The 17,067-nt window shown below is 44.3% G+C and overlaps 1 protein-coding gene across 1 annotated transcript in view; it reads right to left on the reverse strand.

Annotated features, from left to right (window-relative positions):
* Positions 1-4,602, reverse strand: part of KDSR (3-ketodihydrosphingosine reductase) — a 30,799-nt gene extending 26,197 nt beyond the window's left edge. Inside the window, exon 1 of the mRNA XM_081323476.1 lies at positions 4,393-4,602. Within this exon, the coding sequence (XP_081179602.1) occupies positions 4,393-4,521 (129 nt within the window). The 5' untranslated portion in view covers positions 4,522-4,602. The remainder of the gene's footprint in view (positions 1-4,392) is intronic.
* Positions 4,603-17,067: the final 12,465 nt, after the last annotated feature.

Below are 17,067 nucleotides of genomic sequence, written 5' to 3' on the forward strand. Positions count from 1 at the left end.
CACACCTACCTACATGTACAGATATTCAATGAAATAATATATTTTTCTTCAAAGAACCATTATATACAAGGCCAAACATAGAGGTTAAACGATTTCTTAATGCATCCAAAAGGGTGCAAATTCTCATTCTAATACTTTTTTGAAAAGGAAATGATGTAAGTCAGCTTAATAAAGTTGATTAATATTTGCTTTTAAAAATCTAAGCAGACAGTTTGCAACTTGTATAATGGTTTCATGTTAAATATGCATTTAACATGAACATTTTTTCTCCATAAGTTTTTTCAGGAATGTAAATTGAAGAAGGCTGTGTTTTTTGTACTTGTAAACTGTGAAGCAAAAAATGAATAATTTTTGTTTAAAAGCTATTTTCAGAAAGTAAGATAAAATAAACAAGGCAACAACTTAAAAAATGGCACGTTTTATAATTAAGGGAATGAAAACACCATTATAACACATTGCAAAAAAGCATCTTTTCCATAATGCCACAGAAATATAAACTCTCAATATCAAACTATCAAGTGAAGTGACCAGTCAGAGGCTGAGGATTACCTGTATGCTAGGAAACTCTAAACTCTGTTATAAGGAGAGAACATTACAAAGGTTGCCTTGAGCTTCTGAATAAAAACTGAGATATAAAAATAATAATAAGCAGAAATAAACCCTCTGAGGGTCCTTGGTGCTCTCTGAGCTTACTTGTTTTCTTGCAGACATTTCAGTATTTGAACTAGGTAACATCATCACCGCTGGTCTAATAAAACCTCTGTTGGGTACCAATCCATTGTATACTGAATAGAATTTTATTAATATACAGAAGAGGGAAACTGGTATCCCATACATCAATACAGATATATACAAGAATCCATCTGTGTACAGTTACCAAATTAAAGAATCATAATCTCTACCATACACCCTTTCCTGCCTACAGTCATTTGCCTTTCATTATCTTTTAAATAATCCAGTTCAACAAAAAATCCCAGGAGGGTAGATTTGCATTAAAAAAAATGGAACAAAAGGCATCTATTTTTTTTTTAATCCCATTTATATCCCGCCCTTCTCCGAAGACTCAGGGCGGCTTACAATCTAAAGCACAAATCAATGTGCTTAGCAATTTTGTTACTTGGAAAAATAAAAGGCATAAAGCTGTCATCTCATAAGGCAACACACAGATCGGCTTTTTATTTCTTAAAATTCTTTCTGCAGACGGCTATCCAACCACCTACCAGTTTTCAGGACTGCAAGTGATACTAGAATATATCAGTTTTGATCCTGGCTACAGAAACTTGCCCCAAAATGCACCCCTCAAAAGGAATATTCAGAGTTGAACATTTTCTTTCCTCCAAGAACCTTTGTAAGGCAAACAGACATTTCTTGCTATCTATATAGAGAAAAATAATATCTCAAAGATGTAACAGATTAAAAAAATGCTTTTAGACCTTGTTACCATTAGCATATTATTTTTGTATGAAGAAAATTAAGCACATTACTCGGTTTTTTGTTTTGTTTGTTAAAATGATACGCTGCCCATCTCACTGTTGAGCAACTCTGGGCGGCTTCAATAGATTTAGTCATATACAACAAATGCAGATTAAATCTGACAGCAAAACAATGACCACTAGTGATTCATGCTTGCTTCTGAAAAAAACAATGAATGACACAAAGAAAAAAATGAATACATTACATTATACGGATTCATATTAATACAATAGTTTGGGAGATCTGACATTGTACAGGTAGTCCTTGATTTACAACTGTTCATTTCGCAACTGTTCTAAGTTACAACAGTGCAGAAAAAAGTGACTTATGCCAGTTTCACACATTTATGACCATTACAGTGTCCCATACTCAAGTGATCAAAATTCGGGCACTTGACAACCAGTATATGTAGTTGCAGAGCTCCAGAATGATGTAATGTGATCCACATTTGCGACCTTCACAGCCAGCCACAAGTAAAGTCAATGGGGGAAACCAGATTTGCTTAGTGATTCACTTAAGAACTGCAGTGATTCACAACTGTGGGGAAAAAGGTTGTAAAAGGGGACATGACTTACTTAATAACTGCCTTGCTTAGCAATGGAAACTTTGCATTCAATTGTGGTCATAAGTTGATAATTACCTCTATGTCAGAATGAAATCCCTATGACAAAATTCTACAAACATTTTGTAGCAATATCTAAGATTAATATAATGGACTTAAGTGTTTAAAGAACTTCAAACTCAGACCAACACTTGATGCCAATCTGATTTCTTGGTATTCTTAGTATTTATTCCTTATTATCTCACAACTTATGCAGTTTATCAGCTGCATAATTAGCTTATTAGCTAATTATTTTACATCATTGTTACTTGCATTCACTAAGTTTTCTTCTAAAGTTTGAAGCAATTCTTTGTTTTTTACATTGGCCTTGATGAGGATGAGGATGATGATGTGATGATAATAATAATAATAAAGTTGGAAGGGACTGTGGAAATCATCTAGTCCAACCCGCTGCTCAGGCAGGAAACCCTATACCATTTCAGACAAATGGCTGTCCAGTCTCTATATAATATTTTATATGATTCCTTGATTTTGTCCGGTCCTTAAGACTAAACAAGGAAATTATGAATAACATTACTTCCAATGTTCTGCTGGCTTTGACTGCCGAAATTAAGTTCAATTTCCCAAAGTAATTTCAGTTTATGCTGCTACTGCTGCTCTTACTGGCCGAGTCTGGATGGGACAATCGGGAAAAAGAATAGTTACTTAAGATCTCATTACTTGTGCAAGGCCTCACTTAAGATCCGGCATCTGCATTCAGAGGAGATTCTGGCTCTTATTCCAAACATAAAAACTGACAAAGACTGTTCTCAGCTGTTTGCCTAGTAGATCTTTCTAAAAAATCAAGTTCTTTGGTGTGGGGTTGACTTCTACATTACTTTCTTCTGCAAACTATATCCATTAGATAATTGAAAAGTATATGTGTATATATGCATTACACACATTATGCTGATGAAGTTGCAGATTATAAATTGGAAATGCAAATCAGTTGTTTAATTAAAAGCATAGCCAAACTGAATGAACAAGACTCCAAGAGCAGTAGTAGCTTTCAATATAAAAATGCTTGATTTTCATGAGAACTTGACTTCAATGAATACATTATATAAAATTCTAGTAACCAAACTAAACTGAAGCCTGAGAATTTCCACTTCTTCCTGCTCTTTGATTTTCTTAGAAGTTTCTTAGAAGTTTAGCTTATGCACATCATGTCTGAAAAACCAAAATTTTACATGCGCTCTGAAAACTTTTTCTCAAACTATTAGAAATACCTGCTCTGCTTCATATACTACATTTGTGTACATGCAGTTTAGGTATATTTTTACAGCACAAATATAAAAGTCATTTGAAGTCAAACACCCACTTGTCACTAAATACTACGGACTTGTTTTAAGCATATGTGACACTGTATTTAAGATAACTAAGTGTTCAATATTAAAATCTATAGGGCTAAGAAATGTTTGGTTAGGATTTACAGCTTGCATTTCCTTCATAAAGAGCTTCTTTCATAAAAAAGTGTTACAATTTGGAGTATTTATCGAAGTGAAAGATTACAGAACATAAAAATGGTGACTCTTGAAGGGGGGAAGGGGGAGAGAATCAGGAAAACTATCAAAACAACGTCAACATCCTAGTCGATTCAAACATTTTCTTTTAAGAACGAATTGAAGGAACGCACAGTATTTCGCTTTAGGCTAAAAAATAACAAGAGGTCATTCACACCCTTTTCGACTTATAAGTAAACCCAAACATTCCAGAAACCACTTTTGGAAGGCTGCATTTTGCACCCGATGTTCACCATAGGTTTGTGGTTCAGAGTTAAAATACACAGAACAGAAGTAGGCATCTAATTCTAATCCTTAAGTAACACCAGCTGCCTGCAATTAGTGCAGGTTCGCATCCCACCAGGCTCAAGGTTGACTCAGCCTTCCATCCTTCCCAGGTAGGTAAAATGAGGACCCAGATTGTTGGGGGCAATAAGCTGACTTTGTAATAATGCCGCTTGGGAGGGGTGTGAAAGCCCTAATAAGCAGGCATATACATAGAATGAAGGCTACTGCTAAGTTTGTAAGCCGCCCTGAGTCTTCAGAGAAGGGCGGGATATAAATGGAATTAAAATAATAATAATAATAATAATAATAATAATAATAATAATAATAATAATAATAATAATAATAATAATAATTATTATTATTATTATTATTCAGTAACACAGGCGGGAAAGGATGGGAGAAAGAAGCGGGAAAGGAACCAGAGGTTTCAAGTGTCTGCCGGCAGGACCGCCAATTTCATCTTTCTACCAAGCCTCCCTTTGCCCTCCCAAGTCCCCAACTCTGCAATAAACTTGGTTAGATTCTCACCACAACGTGAGCCCCGGACAACGACAGCGGTTTGGGATGGTTGAGCGGCGAGACAAAGTAGAGCAGCAGCAGAAAGGCCACAACGAGAGCGACCCCCGTGGCCGCCACCAGCAGAAAAGCTCCCGGCATTACTGCGCCACGAGCGCCCCCAGAGCTCGACTGAAAGCCCTCCGCGGTCCGGGCTCGACTGAGCGATCCGGTCAGCCAACGAAGGCGTACCACGGCTTCTTTTTCAAGGAAACGAACCGTAGCAAGAAGGGGCGGGAAGAAAACGAGAGCTGCTTTCTCATTGGGAAGCAGACGGAAAGGGAAGATCTGATTGGCTGCCTCTGCCGAGGTCGTGAGGGGGATGCGAACGGGGCAAAGATGACACATCCGCACCACGATTGGCGGGCCTCTCGAACTTGAAGGAGAGCTGACTGAAGGGTTGGCGCGCCCGCCCGCGGGTGGGAGGGAGGGAGAAGACGGCGGCAACTGAGGGCTGGCCACCTATTGTTTTGGCTCCGAGCTATTGTTTTGGCTCCGATTCCCTCCGGCGTCGCTGGAGGAGGAGGAGGAGGAGGAGAGGAGAAGCCGGTGGAGGAAAACAGGCGACGGTGGCGTAGTCGATCTTTCACATGTAAATAGGGCGGCTAAGCAACCCCTCGTCCTGCTATACTTAAAACACGGTTCCTCCAGAACGGGGTCCAATTCACAAATTAATATGTTCTTAGGATCGTTGCCTTAAATAACTCCAAACATTTAAGGCAAGATAGGATAGGATGGGATAACTTTTTTTGTCTTTCTTTTTTTTTTACTGTAAAGGTAAAGGTTCCCCCGCACATGCGTGCTAGTTGTTTCCAACTCTAGGGACCGGTGCTCATCTCCGTTTCAAAGCCGAAGAGCCAGCGCTTGTCCGAGGACGTCTCCGTGGTCATGTGGCCGGCATGACTAGACGCCAAAGGCGCACGGAACGCTGTTACCTTCCCACCGTAGTGGTCCCTATTTTTCTACTTGCATTTTTACGTGCTTTCGAACTGCTAGGTTGGCAGAAGCTGGGACGAGTAACAGGCGCTCACTCTGTTACACGGCACTCGGGATTCGACCCACCAAACTGCCGACCTTCTGATTGACAAGCTCAGCGTCCTAACCCACTGAGCCACTGCGTCCCTTTTTTACTGTGGGCACACATTAAAAATGAAATTCTGTTGGCTGCTGTTCAAAGTGTTCATGTACATAACGCATAATCATCACTGTCCACGTTGAATACATAGCGGAAAAAGAAAACTTGCGAGAGTTCACAAGGTTAATAATACTGTTATGTTGTGGGTGACGCGTGCAATGACCAGGAGATGGCAGTCAGAGTATATGTCTTTATTGATTACAAGATGGAACTAAGGAACTTTCCCCCCAGGTGCCCTCTTATATTGATTCCCACATCCCCGCAGTCAGCCAACCCGCTGGCTCTATTCTCCCGCCAAACAGGTGACACCCAACCAGGTGTCCTATATTTCCCGCATTGAGCAATCAGATCGCCTGACCGATGCCACCTGGTGGCATACACAACAAATACCGTATGAAATATTTGAAGAATAGCACTGAAGGAGAATTTTAAAAGTCCCCACTCAGTTCCACAAGACATCTATAAATAAATAAAATGTACAGGCTGGCAGATAGAGTTTTATTGCATTATTATACATTCCATTTTGTTAATTTTAAGGTATTTATATAATTATTTCATATTTAGCTTGGAGTGAATGACTTTTTCAGGTGGGGTGGATGCTTTTCTGATATTATCTGAAAACATAATCTGGAACTTGTCTCCTGAATACTTACCAAAAGTCATGCTCCTCAGCTATTCTATAAATTACTGTGGGTGTCATGTTCTTGTAAACCAGGCATATCAGAACCACCCACATTGCAGCTCTGGACAGCTAATAATGTGACCCAACAAGATCATAAACTTTTAAAAGCATGTTGTTGACCCGGACTTAGAGGACAGTATCAATTGTGAATATGTGCAGATGGCCCTGCCATCTCTGGCCACTTGCAGAACCATGAATGCAAGGTCATAAAAGGACAGCAAAGGAAACACCCAATATCCTAACCCACCTGGGAACATATGGTGTCTTGGGGAAACACCCCAAAGGGAACATTTTTAGCTGCTACTGCTTTCTTCCTTATCTAGAGTGTGCCAGCCTTAAGGGTCAAAGTCTTTAACTTATGTGCGTCAGCTTTGCTGGGTGAATTGCTTATGTAATCAAAGAAGGTATAAAAATAAGGCTTTTCTGATATTTGGGGCTTTTTCTCTCTTTTAGAGAACGTCTTTGTTCAGCTGAATAAAAACATAAAGCTTGAAGGCAACTTCTGGTTTCCTGTATTTTTTATCAAGCAAAACCTCAGAACCTGCACAGCAATGTGATTTATATACATTATCTATATTATTTATTTTATATGTAGACCAAGACAATTTCTCTTCATTCAATGTGGCCCAGGCAAGCCAAAATGCTGGACACACAAATGCTTCATTACTTGTTTAATTAATGATCTTTGGATGTTCCTGAAAAACAATTTTAAGTAATAAGACATATTGTAATGGGCCTATAGGGCTTGATGATTGACATACCTTGTAAATTTTCATTTCATCTTGAAGTCTTTACAGAGCAGCAGATCTAGTTTAGAAATGACCTGTTCGAATAAGAAAACACAATTTTCAAAATGTCCAGCAAATGAAAAGTATGAGTTGGTTAATGCCCCTTAGATTTGTATAAAAATAGAATGCAAGATTTCGTTTATTGATTGAATTTAAATCCAATTTATTTATTTTATTTATTTATTTTATTGCATTTATATACCGCCCTTTCCCTGAGGACTCAGGGCGGTTTACAGGGAATTAAAAATCAAACATACAAAAGTTAAAAACCAAGTTAAAAAATATTAAATCGGCCCTGTACTCTTAAAAACCCCAGTTAAAAATTTTCTCCTCAGCCTGGGCCCGAGAGCTCAAAGAGCCAGGTCTTCAGGCCCCGGCGGAATGATCGGAGGTCGGGGGCAGTCCTCAGCTCCACCGGCAGCTGGTTCCAGAGGGCAGGCGCTCCCACTGAGAAGGCCCTATCCCTGGGTGTCACCCGCCAGCAATCTCTTACCGGCGGAACCCTGAGCAGACCCTCCCTGTGGGAGCGCACTGGGCGAAGGGCGTTTGATGCCGGCAGCAGGTGTTCCCTCAAATAGCCCGGACCCAGGCCATGCTACCCATCTCATCTCTGGGTGGTTTACAATTAAAGTCATAAATATTAAAACTATTAAAAGCAATAAATTTACCCCAAAGTGGTAAAAGAAGAAGGAAAGCAATAATTACATTAAATACAAACTGATGAAAGATATAAGCAGATAAATTAGCAGGCAATACTTTAAAAACACTTTAGAAGGAAAGAAACTTCTTCAGAGGATAGAGCTCAGATAAAACTACTGTTTGACAGATTTTGGAATGGGACAATTTGCCGTGGCACCAGGTATCAGAATGGGACAACTTGCTGTGGCCAATTCGCCATGGTCAACTTGCTGCAGCCAACTCAACATGGGACAATTCAACAAATACAAAAGTTAAATTAATTTCAATGGAACTGTGGCCAATAACAATAAAATAAAGAAAGTCAATGCAGAAATACAAGAGTTATGATAATTTCAGTGAATATAGGGTGACCAATAATAAAAGTAACTGAAGGAAACAATACAGCGTTGAATTGTCCCATGGAAAGTTGTCCTAGACCCATAGATACGGGTCTGTCTTGCAAATGAAGATTCAGGAGGAAGCCATGACTACTGTTGAGGAAAGGTAGGATATATGTATTGTAAATAAATAAAAGCTGGAATTAATCCAAATCCAAATGTCTTAAATTGTACTTGCTTTACTCTAGCTGAAATATCAACTACTTACAGTATTTACTGAAATAAGTCTAGCATGTGTGTAAGAAATCCAGTTTCACAAGCCTATGTTCTCATGAGTCCATATTATTTTTGCATTGGTGAGCACATTTGGAATTTTGAAAATATGTTGTGAGCATTCTTGCTGAATGACTCCTAGAAGCTAATTTGCCCATTTACAAATTATCTGCCAGAAGTTACAAAGATATACCAGAATCCTATTTGCTAGCCTCTTCCTATTGTCCAGGTTTATATTTATAATATTTTTGGATAAGGGGACAAACAAGCAAAAAAGCATTGGACTGTTATTATTTATATATATAAACATAATTATATTTTTATATGATCTACAGTACTTGGAGCTGAAATGCATTGGAAATAAAAGCCATGCTGATCACTTTCAGCATTGCAGGGTTTCATTTTGGGGAAATGGAGTTGGGGGTAGGAAAAGTCTTATATGCCAGAAAGCCTGTCAGGAATCAAGGGAATATTGGTGTTCCCAGATGCTATGTTGGGGGCCTGATTCTAAAATTTCTCACATATTTTATGTTGTATGCAGTCTTCAAAGGAACTACATTTACGTATAGGGAAGCATGCAGTATGGAGTACGTCAAGGTTCTGTCTTAGGCCCAGTGCTCTTCAACATCTTCATAAACAATCTAGATGCTCCGGCTGGTGTACTTGAACGCCAGGTCCGTTGTTAATAAGGCTCCTCTCGTCCGGGATCTGGTTGAGGGTGAGCATGCGGACCTGGCTTGTATCACGGAGACTTGGTTGGGCCCAGAGGGTGGTATCCCTCTGGTTGATCTTTGCCCACTAGGTTTCCGGGTGCTACACCGGCCTCGGGCTCAGGGTAGGGGCGGGGGAGTGGCGCTAGTTATGAGGGAGACCTTGTGTCTGCGGGAGGCCACCGTTCTCCAGATAGTCGGGTGTGAGTCTCTCCTCCTGAGATGTGGTCCTAGGACGCAGTTGGGCTTGCTGCCGGCGTCTACTTCCCTCCGCCCTGTGCGTTCCCACAGAGAGGGCCTCCTCAGGGTGCCACCGGTCAGAGAATGTCGACTGGTGGCCCCCAGGGGGAGATCCTTCTCTGTGGGCGCCCCGGAGCTATGGAACCAGTTACCGGTTGAGCTCCGGACGGCGCCCGATCTTCGCTCCTTTCGCCGCGATCTAAAAACATACTTGTTCAAGCAAGCCAGCCTGGCCTGAGGGGGGATTGGTGGGGTTTTTATTGTCATTTTATTGGGGTTTTTTATTATGTATTAACTGTATTTTTAATGGGCATGTATTTAATTACTTTTTAACTTTTGTAATTCTGTGTTTTATTCTTGCCCTGTACACCGCCCTGAGTCCTTCGGGAGAAGGGCGGTATAGAAATATTAATAAATTAAATTAAATTAAATTAAATTACCTTTCGCCTAGTCGCGCAGCAGCAGCCCTGCCTGAGCTTCTCGATATCCTCTCAGGGTTGGTGATTGAGTTCCCCAAACTTATAGTTTTGGGTGATTTCAATCTACCATCCCTGGGAGGATCATCTGAGTTAGCTCGGGAGTTCATGGCTTCCATGACGGCCATGGACCTGACGCAGATAATTCATGGAGCCTTGGTGGAGCAGTGGGCTAATGCCTCCTTAAGTAACACCAGCTGCCTGCAATTAGTGCAGGTTCGCATCCCACCAGGCTGAAGGTTGACTCAGCCTTCCATCCTTCTGAGGTAGGTAAAATGAGGACCCAGATTGTTGGGGGCAATAAGCTGACTTTGTAATAATGCCGCTTGGGGTGTGTGTGAAAGCCCTAATAAGCAGGCATATACATAGAATGAAGGCTACTGCTAAGCTTGTAAGCCGCCCTGAGTCTTCGGAGAAGGGCGGGATATAAATGGAATTAAAATAAATAAAAATAAAATAAATAAATGTGGGAGGCTACACCCTTGACTTGGTTTTTCTATCTGGACGGTGGTTAGATGATCTTGGTGGGGGCTCCCCAATTGTTATGCCCCTGTCATGGACCGATCATCTACGGCTGGTCTTCCGTTTTGCCACTCCCCGCCATGGGTGTGTGGAACCAACTAGATGGTTCCGCCCCAGGCGCTTAATGGACCCTGAGAGGTTCCAGGCAGCGCTGGGGTCCCCACCTGCCTCCTTTGCTCACAACTCGGCAGATGCCTTAGTGGAAGCCTGGGAAAGGGAAGCCACGGAGGCACTTGACCGAGTTGTACCCTTGTGGCCCCTGACCCGGTGCAGATCCCATCGAGCTCCATGGTTTTCCATGGAGCTTCGGGAGATGAAGCGTCGGAGACGGGGCCTAGAGAGCTGTTGGAGATCCAGCCGATCTGAATCCGACCGATTGCGACTAAGAACCTGTATTAGGTCTTATCTCGCAGCGATAAGGGCGGCGAGGTCTAATCACTTCGCTACCCTTGTCGCGTCCGCAGATAACCGCCCGGCCGCCCTGTTTAGGGTGATCCGCTCCCTCCTCAATCAGGAGGTGAGGGAGGAACCCTTACAGGGTTGTGCCGAGGAGTTTAGTCAACATCTGTCGGACAAAATTGCTCGGATTCAGACCAGTTTGGACTCCGACTGGGCAGAGTCTGACGATCAGGACACAGGTGGTCTTGTCGATGTTATCTGGGAGGAGTTTAATCCTGTGACTCTGGAGGAAGTGGACAGGATTATGGGGAGGTTGAGCTCCACCACATGTTTATTGGACCCGTGACCTTCCTGGCTGGTTTATGCGGCTCGGGAGGGGACACGAGGCTGGCTCCAGGCGGTTATATCTGCATCTTTGAGTGAGGGTAGTTTCTCCGCCGTCTTGAAGGAGGCGGTGGTGAGACCTCTCCTCAAGAAGCCTGCCTTGGACCCAGCTGTGTTAAATAACTTTCGTCTGGTCTCCAACCTTCGCTTTCTTGCGAAGGTTGTTGAGAGTGTGGTGGCGCATCAGCTCCCTCTGGTTCTGGATGAAGCGGATTATCTAGACCCATACCAATCGGGTTTCAGACCCGGGTACAGCACGGAGACGGCATTGGTCGCTCTGGTGAATGATCTCTGGAGGGCCCGGGACAGGGGATATTCCTCTGTCCTAGTCCTATTAGACCTCTCAGCGGCTTTCGATACCATCGACCATGGTATCCTGCTGCAGCGTCTCAGGGGATTGGGAGTGGGAGGCACGGTTCTTCAGTGGTTCTCCTATCTCCTGGTACGTTCGCAGTCGGTGTTGGCAGGGGGGCAGAGGTCGACCTCGAGGCCTCTCGCTTGTGGAGTTCCTCAGGGGTCGGTCCTCTCGCCTCTCCTGTTCAACATCTATATGAAACCGCTGGGTGAGATCATTTGTGGTTTTGGAGTTGGGTATCATCAGTATGCTGATGATACCCAGCTTTTTATTTCAACCCCAAACCACCCCAGTGATGCCCTCGACGTGATGTCCCGTTGCCTGGAAGCAGTTCGGGTCTGGATGGGGAGGAACAGGCTTCAACTCAACCCTGACAAGACTGAATGGCTGTGCGTACCAGCATCTCGGGATATTCAGAACATTCCATCTCTTTCTATGGGGGGTGAGTTATTACCCCCTGTAGATAGGGCTCGCAACTTGGGAGTCCTCCTAGATTCACAGCTTTCTTTGGAAGACCACATAATAGCTGTGACTAGGGGGGCCTTCACCCAGGTTCGCCTGGTGTGCCAGTTGCGGCCCTATCTAGACCGGGATGCCCTGCGTACGGTCACTCATGCGCTTGTGACCTCTCGTTTAGACTACTGCAATGCTCTCTACATGGGGCTGCCCTTGAGGACCACTCGGAGGCTCCAACTGGTACAGAATGCAGCTGCGAGAGTTGTGTTGGGAGTCTCCCGATACTCCCATGTTACACCTCTGCTCCGTGAGCTGCATTGGCTCCCAGTTGTCTTCCGGGTGAGATTCAAGGTTCTGGTAATGGTTTTCAAAGCCCTACATGGCATGGGTCCGGAGTACCTTAGGGATCACCTGCTGCCGGCGTCAACTTCCCTCCGCCCTGTGCGCTCCCACAGAAAGGGCCTCCTCAGGGTGCCACCGGTCAGAGAATGTCGTCTGGTGGCCCCCAGGGGGAGATCCTTCTCTGTGGGCGCCCCAGAGCTTTGGAACCAGTTACCGGTTGAGCTCCGGACGGCGCCTGATCTGCGCTCCTTTCGCCGCGATCTGAAAACATACTTGTTCGAGCAAGCCGGCCTGGCCTGAGGGGGGATTGGTGGGGTTTTTTACTATTTTTATTGGGTTTTTTTTACCATGGGCACCCCGGATTTATGGAATCATTTGCCGGTTGAGCTCCGGATGGCGCCCAACCTTCGCTCCTTTTGACGCGATCTGAAGACTTATTTGTTTGAACAAGCCGGCCTGGCCTGATGGGGGATGGGTTTAGGTTTTTTTGCTATTTTAAATGTATTTTAATCTACTGTTTTAACTTGGGCATCTTGTTTAATTCTTTTTTAGTTTTTGTATTCCTGTACTTTTATATGTTTGCCCTGTTCACCGCCCTGAGTCCTTCAGGAGAAGGGCGGTATACAAATAAAATTAATAATAATAATAATAATAGAAGAGGAACTCATCAGATTTGAAGATGACACCAAGCTAGGATGACTTGCTAATACTTTGCAAGATAACCTCAAGATTCAGGTGGATCTTAACAGACTTGAGCTTTGTGCTCTATCCAACAAGATGCAGTTCAGTAGTAAGATCCTGCACTTAGGCAGGAAAAACCAAATGTATATGTACTGAATAGGCAGTACCTGGCTCAACAGTAGAAACTGAGAAAGATCTAAATGATCCTACTGCAGTACCACCTAAGCCAGCCAGCAATGTGCTGCAGCTGCCAAAAAAGCCAATGCATCCTAGGCTACATCAACAGAGAGATAGCCACACTAGTGAGGCCACACTTGAAATACTATATACAGTTTTGGTCACCACAATATAAAAAAGATGCTGAGACCTAGAAAGTGTGCAGAGAAGAGCAACAAATATGCTAAAGGGTCTGGATGCTAAATTATGATGAGCAATTCAGGGAGCTAAGTATTTCTAGCCCCGTGTGGCAAACCTATGGCACGCGTGCCACAGGCAGCACACAGAGCCGTCTCTGTTGGCATGCGCACCACTGCTAAGATAAAGGGACACAGGGCCGGGCTGCTCCCCTCCCCCTCTTCACATATGCGGAATGCAGGAACAGCTGTGAGAGCTGGGTGGGGTGAAGGAAACCTATAAAAGGAGCAGGTTTTGGCGGGAGAGTGAGCGACCAGTGGTGGGTTTCAAATCATTTAACAACCGGTTCTCTGCCTCACCTTCCCTCCGTCTTGGTCGGGCTGGGCTGTTCGGGGGGGGGGTGTCAGCTGGAGCTCCCAGTTGCAGAATTGGTGGAGGTCCCAGCTGGGGGGGGCAAAAGGATACAGTGGAGGGCTGCAGGAGTCTCGGACTGGGGTGGTTGCAGGAGGGTGGGGGGTCATCAGGTCCTGGCCAGGGGAAGGCAAGGGGATCTGGCTAGGGGGAAGGGCCAGGATGCTTCCACGGAGGAAAGCTGCACCCCTGCTGGCTGAGCCTCTCATCCACACTGTCTTGTAGGATTGCATAGAAGGGGCACCGGGCAGGTGATTGGGGGGTGGCCAGCAGGGGGGAATCAGAGCCACCATCTCCCACAGTGCAGCCCCATCGGCATGGATGGAGACAGCCCCGGGATGGCTGGAAAGGAGCTCCCACCAGGTGTGGGCCCTGTCTACACAGTGGCTCTGACGGGGCGGTGGCTGCTGCTCCTGCTGCTCTGAGCACCTTGACCAGCCAACCACACGGAAGCAGGGGGCGGAGGAGGGAAGGCTGGGTGTCTGGAGCTGTCTCGGCTGCTTGCTGGCCACAGCCAGCCCCGCCTCAACAGCCCAACAAGGCAGCGGATCTTGCACACCGGCTGCCCAGCTTCTTGGGACAGCAGCACCTGGGCAATGCGTGGGGCTGGGCAGGAGGTGGCAGCAGTGATCCCTGCATTGCCAGGCCTGGCCGGCAGCAGATATGGAAGTGAAGCTGTGCCGCCCATACTCACGCTGGTGGGGGCAGTGGCGGGGGAAGGTGAGCTGTGGTGCACGCCCACCCCTCCCTGCTACCACCCCACATCATCCCACACGTACATCCCGAAGGCGCACATGAGACAATGATGTATAGCTAGCCATGCCCACCCAGTAGGCCATACGCACTCTGGCCACGTCCACCCAGTAGGCCACGCCCACCCTTGCTATACCCACCCGGCCCCCTGAGGGCAACCGCATTGCTGATGCGGCCCTCAATGAAATTGAGTTTGACACCCCTGGGATATACCATGAAACACAGTGAAGATAGTCATCAACAATTGGAGGAAATATGGCACATTTGTGACATAACCAAGAACTGAATGTCCCTCCAAAATTGATGAAAAAAAAAGAAGAAAACTGGTCTGACAGGCTGTCAAGAGGCCTACAGCAACATTAAAAAGGAGCTGCAGGAATTTCTGGCAAGTATTGGTTTCGTACTGTTGTTGTTGTTAGTTGCGGTCGTGTCCGACCCATCGTGACCCCATGGACAACATTCCTCCAGGCCTTCCTGTCCTCTACCATCTTCTGGAGTCCATTTAGGCTCACACCTACTGCTTCAATGACTCCATCCAGCCACCTCATTCTCTGTCGTCCCCTTCTTCTATTGCCCTCAATCTTTCCCAGCATTAAGCTCTTCTCCAGTGAGTCCTTCCTTCTCATTAGGTGGCCAAAGTATTTGAGTTTCAGCTTCAGGATCTGGCCTTCTAAAGAGCAGTCAGGGTTGATCTCCTCTAGGACTGACCGGTTTGAACGCCTTTCAGTCCAAGGATAACTCATTTTATCAGGTTTTTTTAATTGTGCCCCAATGAGACCAAATTTCATTAGAAATTGGCCCAACTGTGCCAATATAGTGATTTCCCCCCCCTTCCCTCCTATAATCAGAACTTTACTTTTCACATCTAAGACAAAGACCTAATTAGGGTTCTGACCTGCCTATGGACCTGAGCCAATTATTCACTGAGATAACTTCATCAAGATCTTGAAGCTACAAGTTGGACTATTCAATGCAACCTCATCACGACTGAGCCCAAAATTTCTGTTGCTGAGACACTTGCTAAGTGAATTCTAACCAGTTTTATGACTTTTCTTGCCCCGGTTAAAAGTGAGTCACTGCAGTTCTTAAGTTAGTAACATGGTTGTTAAGTGAATCTGGCTTCCCCATTGACTTTGCTTGTCAGAAGGACTCAAAAGATGGTATCACATGTCTCAAAAGACGATATCACATGTCCCCGGGATACTGCAGCCATCATAAATATGAGTCAGTTGCCAAGTGTCTGCAATTAGTGCAGGTTCGCATCCCACCAGGCTCAGGGTTGACTCAGCCTTCCATCCTTCCGAGGTAGGTAAAATGAGGACCCAGATTGTTGGGGGCAATTAAGCTGACTTTGTAATAATGCCGCTTGGGGTGTGTGTGAAAGCCCTAATAAGCAGGCATATACACAGAATGAAGGCTACTGCTAAGCTTGTAAGCCGCCCTGAGTCTTCGGAGAAGGGCGGGATATAAATGGAATTAAAATAAATAAGTGTCTGAATTTTAATCAAGTGATCATGGGGATGCTGCAATGGTCCGAAGTGTGAAAAATGGCCATAAGTTACTTTTTTCAATGCCGTTGTACTTTGAACTGTTGTAAGTCGAAGACTATCTGTATTTAAATCCTCACGATAACTGTCCTTCAAAATCATACCCGTCTCAGCAAGGATGTCATTGGGTAGCAGAGACAATGGTACACCAACAATCATCATTTGTCTGTCAGCATCAGATACAGATTTTTAAAACTCACTGCATGATCAGGTTTCCTAAATTAAAAAAGGGCCATGAATCCCAATTCCGAGTGTAAACCGGTGCTTTACTGAATCCAGTGGACCCATGTTCCCTGCACATCTTCGCTCTAGTTCCTCAGTCCCTTCCAAATCAAGACAATCCACATCCCTATCTTCACTCAAAGGACTGATGCCACTGCTGAGGATTGATTCCTGTTAAACTTGTCCAAATTGATGACAATTATTTCATCTGAATTCCTCAGATTAACCATAAGATATATGAAGTGTGTTGTTGCCCTTGATTTTCCACTATTCAGCTTTATAGGGTGCACCTGGATTTTAATATTCTTCAAAGGAAAAGGTTTTTTTCTTTTTTCCCAAATTACAAATGTCCGGCATTTCCTGCCTTTCCACATAAAAGGAGTTGTCCCATTCTGATTATTTCTGTGGTTCATTTTCAGCAGTGGAAATGTTTGATAAGGTGCAGCCTTCTGAACCATTCAAATATGTTAGCATTTCAAGATAGATGTAAGGACAGAGGATTTCAGTCTGATTTTCTGGCAGCCTGCCATCAAAATACTTAACATCTAATAAATGCTTTCCATCTCCCTTTCTGTAGTTTCTTACCTAAATTCTGCAATATGAAAATAAGCTTATTTGGCAGGAAAACCAGGAAGGAAAGATACAGGTAGTCCTCAGCTTACAACCATTTGTTTAATGAATGTTCAAAGTTAGCATAGCACTGAAAAAATGGACACGCAACTAGAACTTCCCAAAGTTCTGGCTATTGCACCTTGCAGTCAAGTGATCACAATCCAGGGGCTCAGATATTCAGCTCATGACTTCTACATTGCAGAGCACGGTGGACATGTGATTGCCATTTGCTACCTTCCCACAAAGAAAATCAAATCCCACTGCAAGAAAGATCTCAAATTCCTCCAGTG

The sequence above is a fragment of the Vipera berus genome, assembly GCF_964194415.1.
Source record: "Vipera berus genome assembly, chromosome: 3".
Classification (NCBI taxonomy): Eukaryota; Metazoa; Chordata; class Lepidosauria; order Squamata; family Viperidae; genus Vipera; species Vipera berus.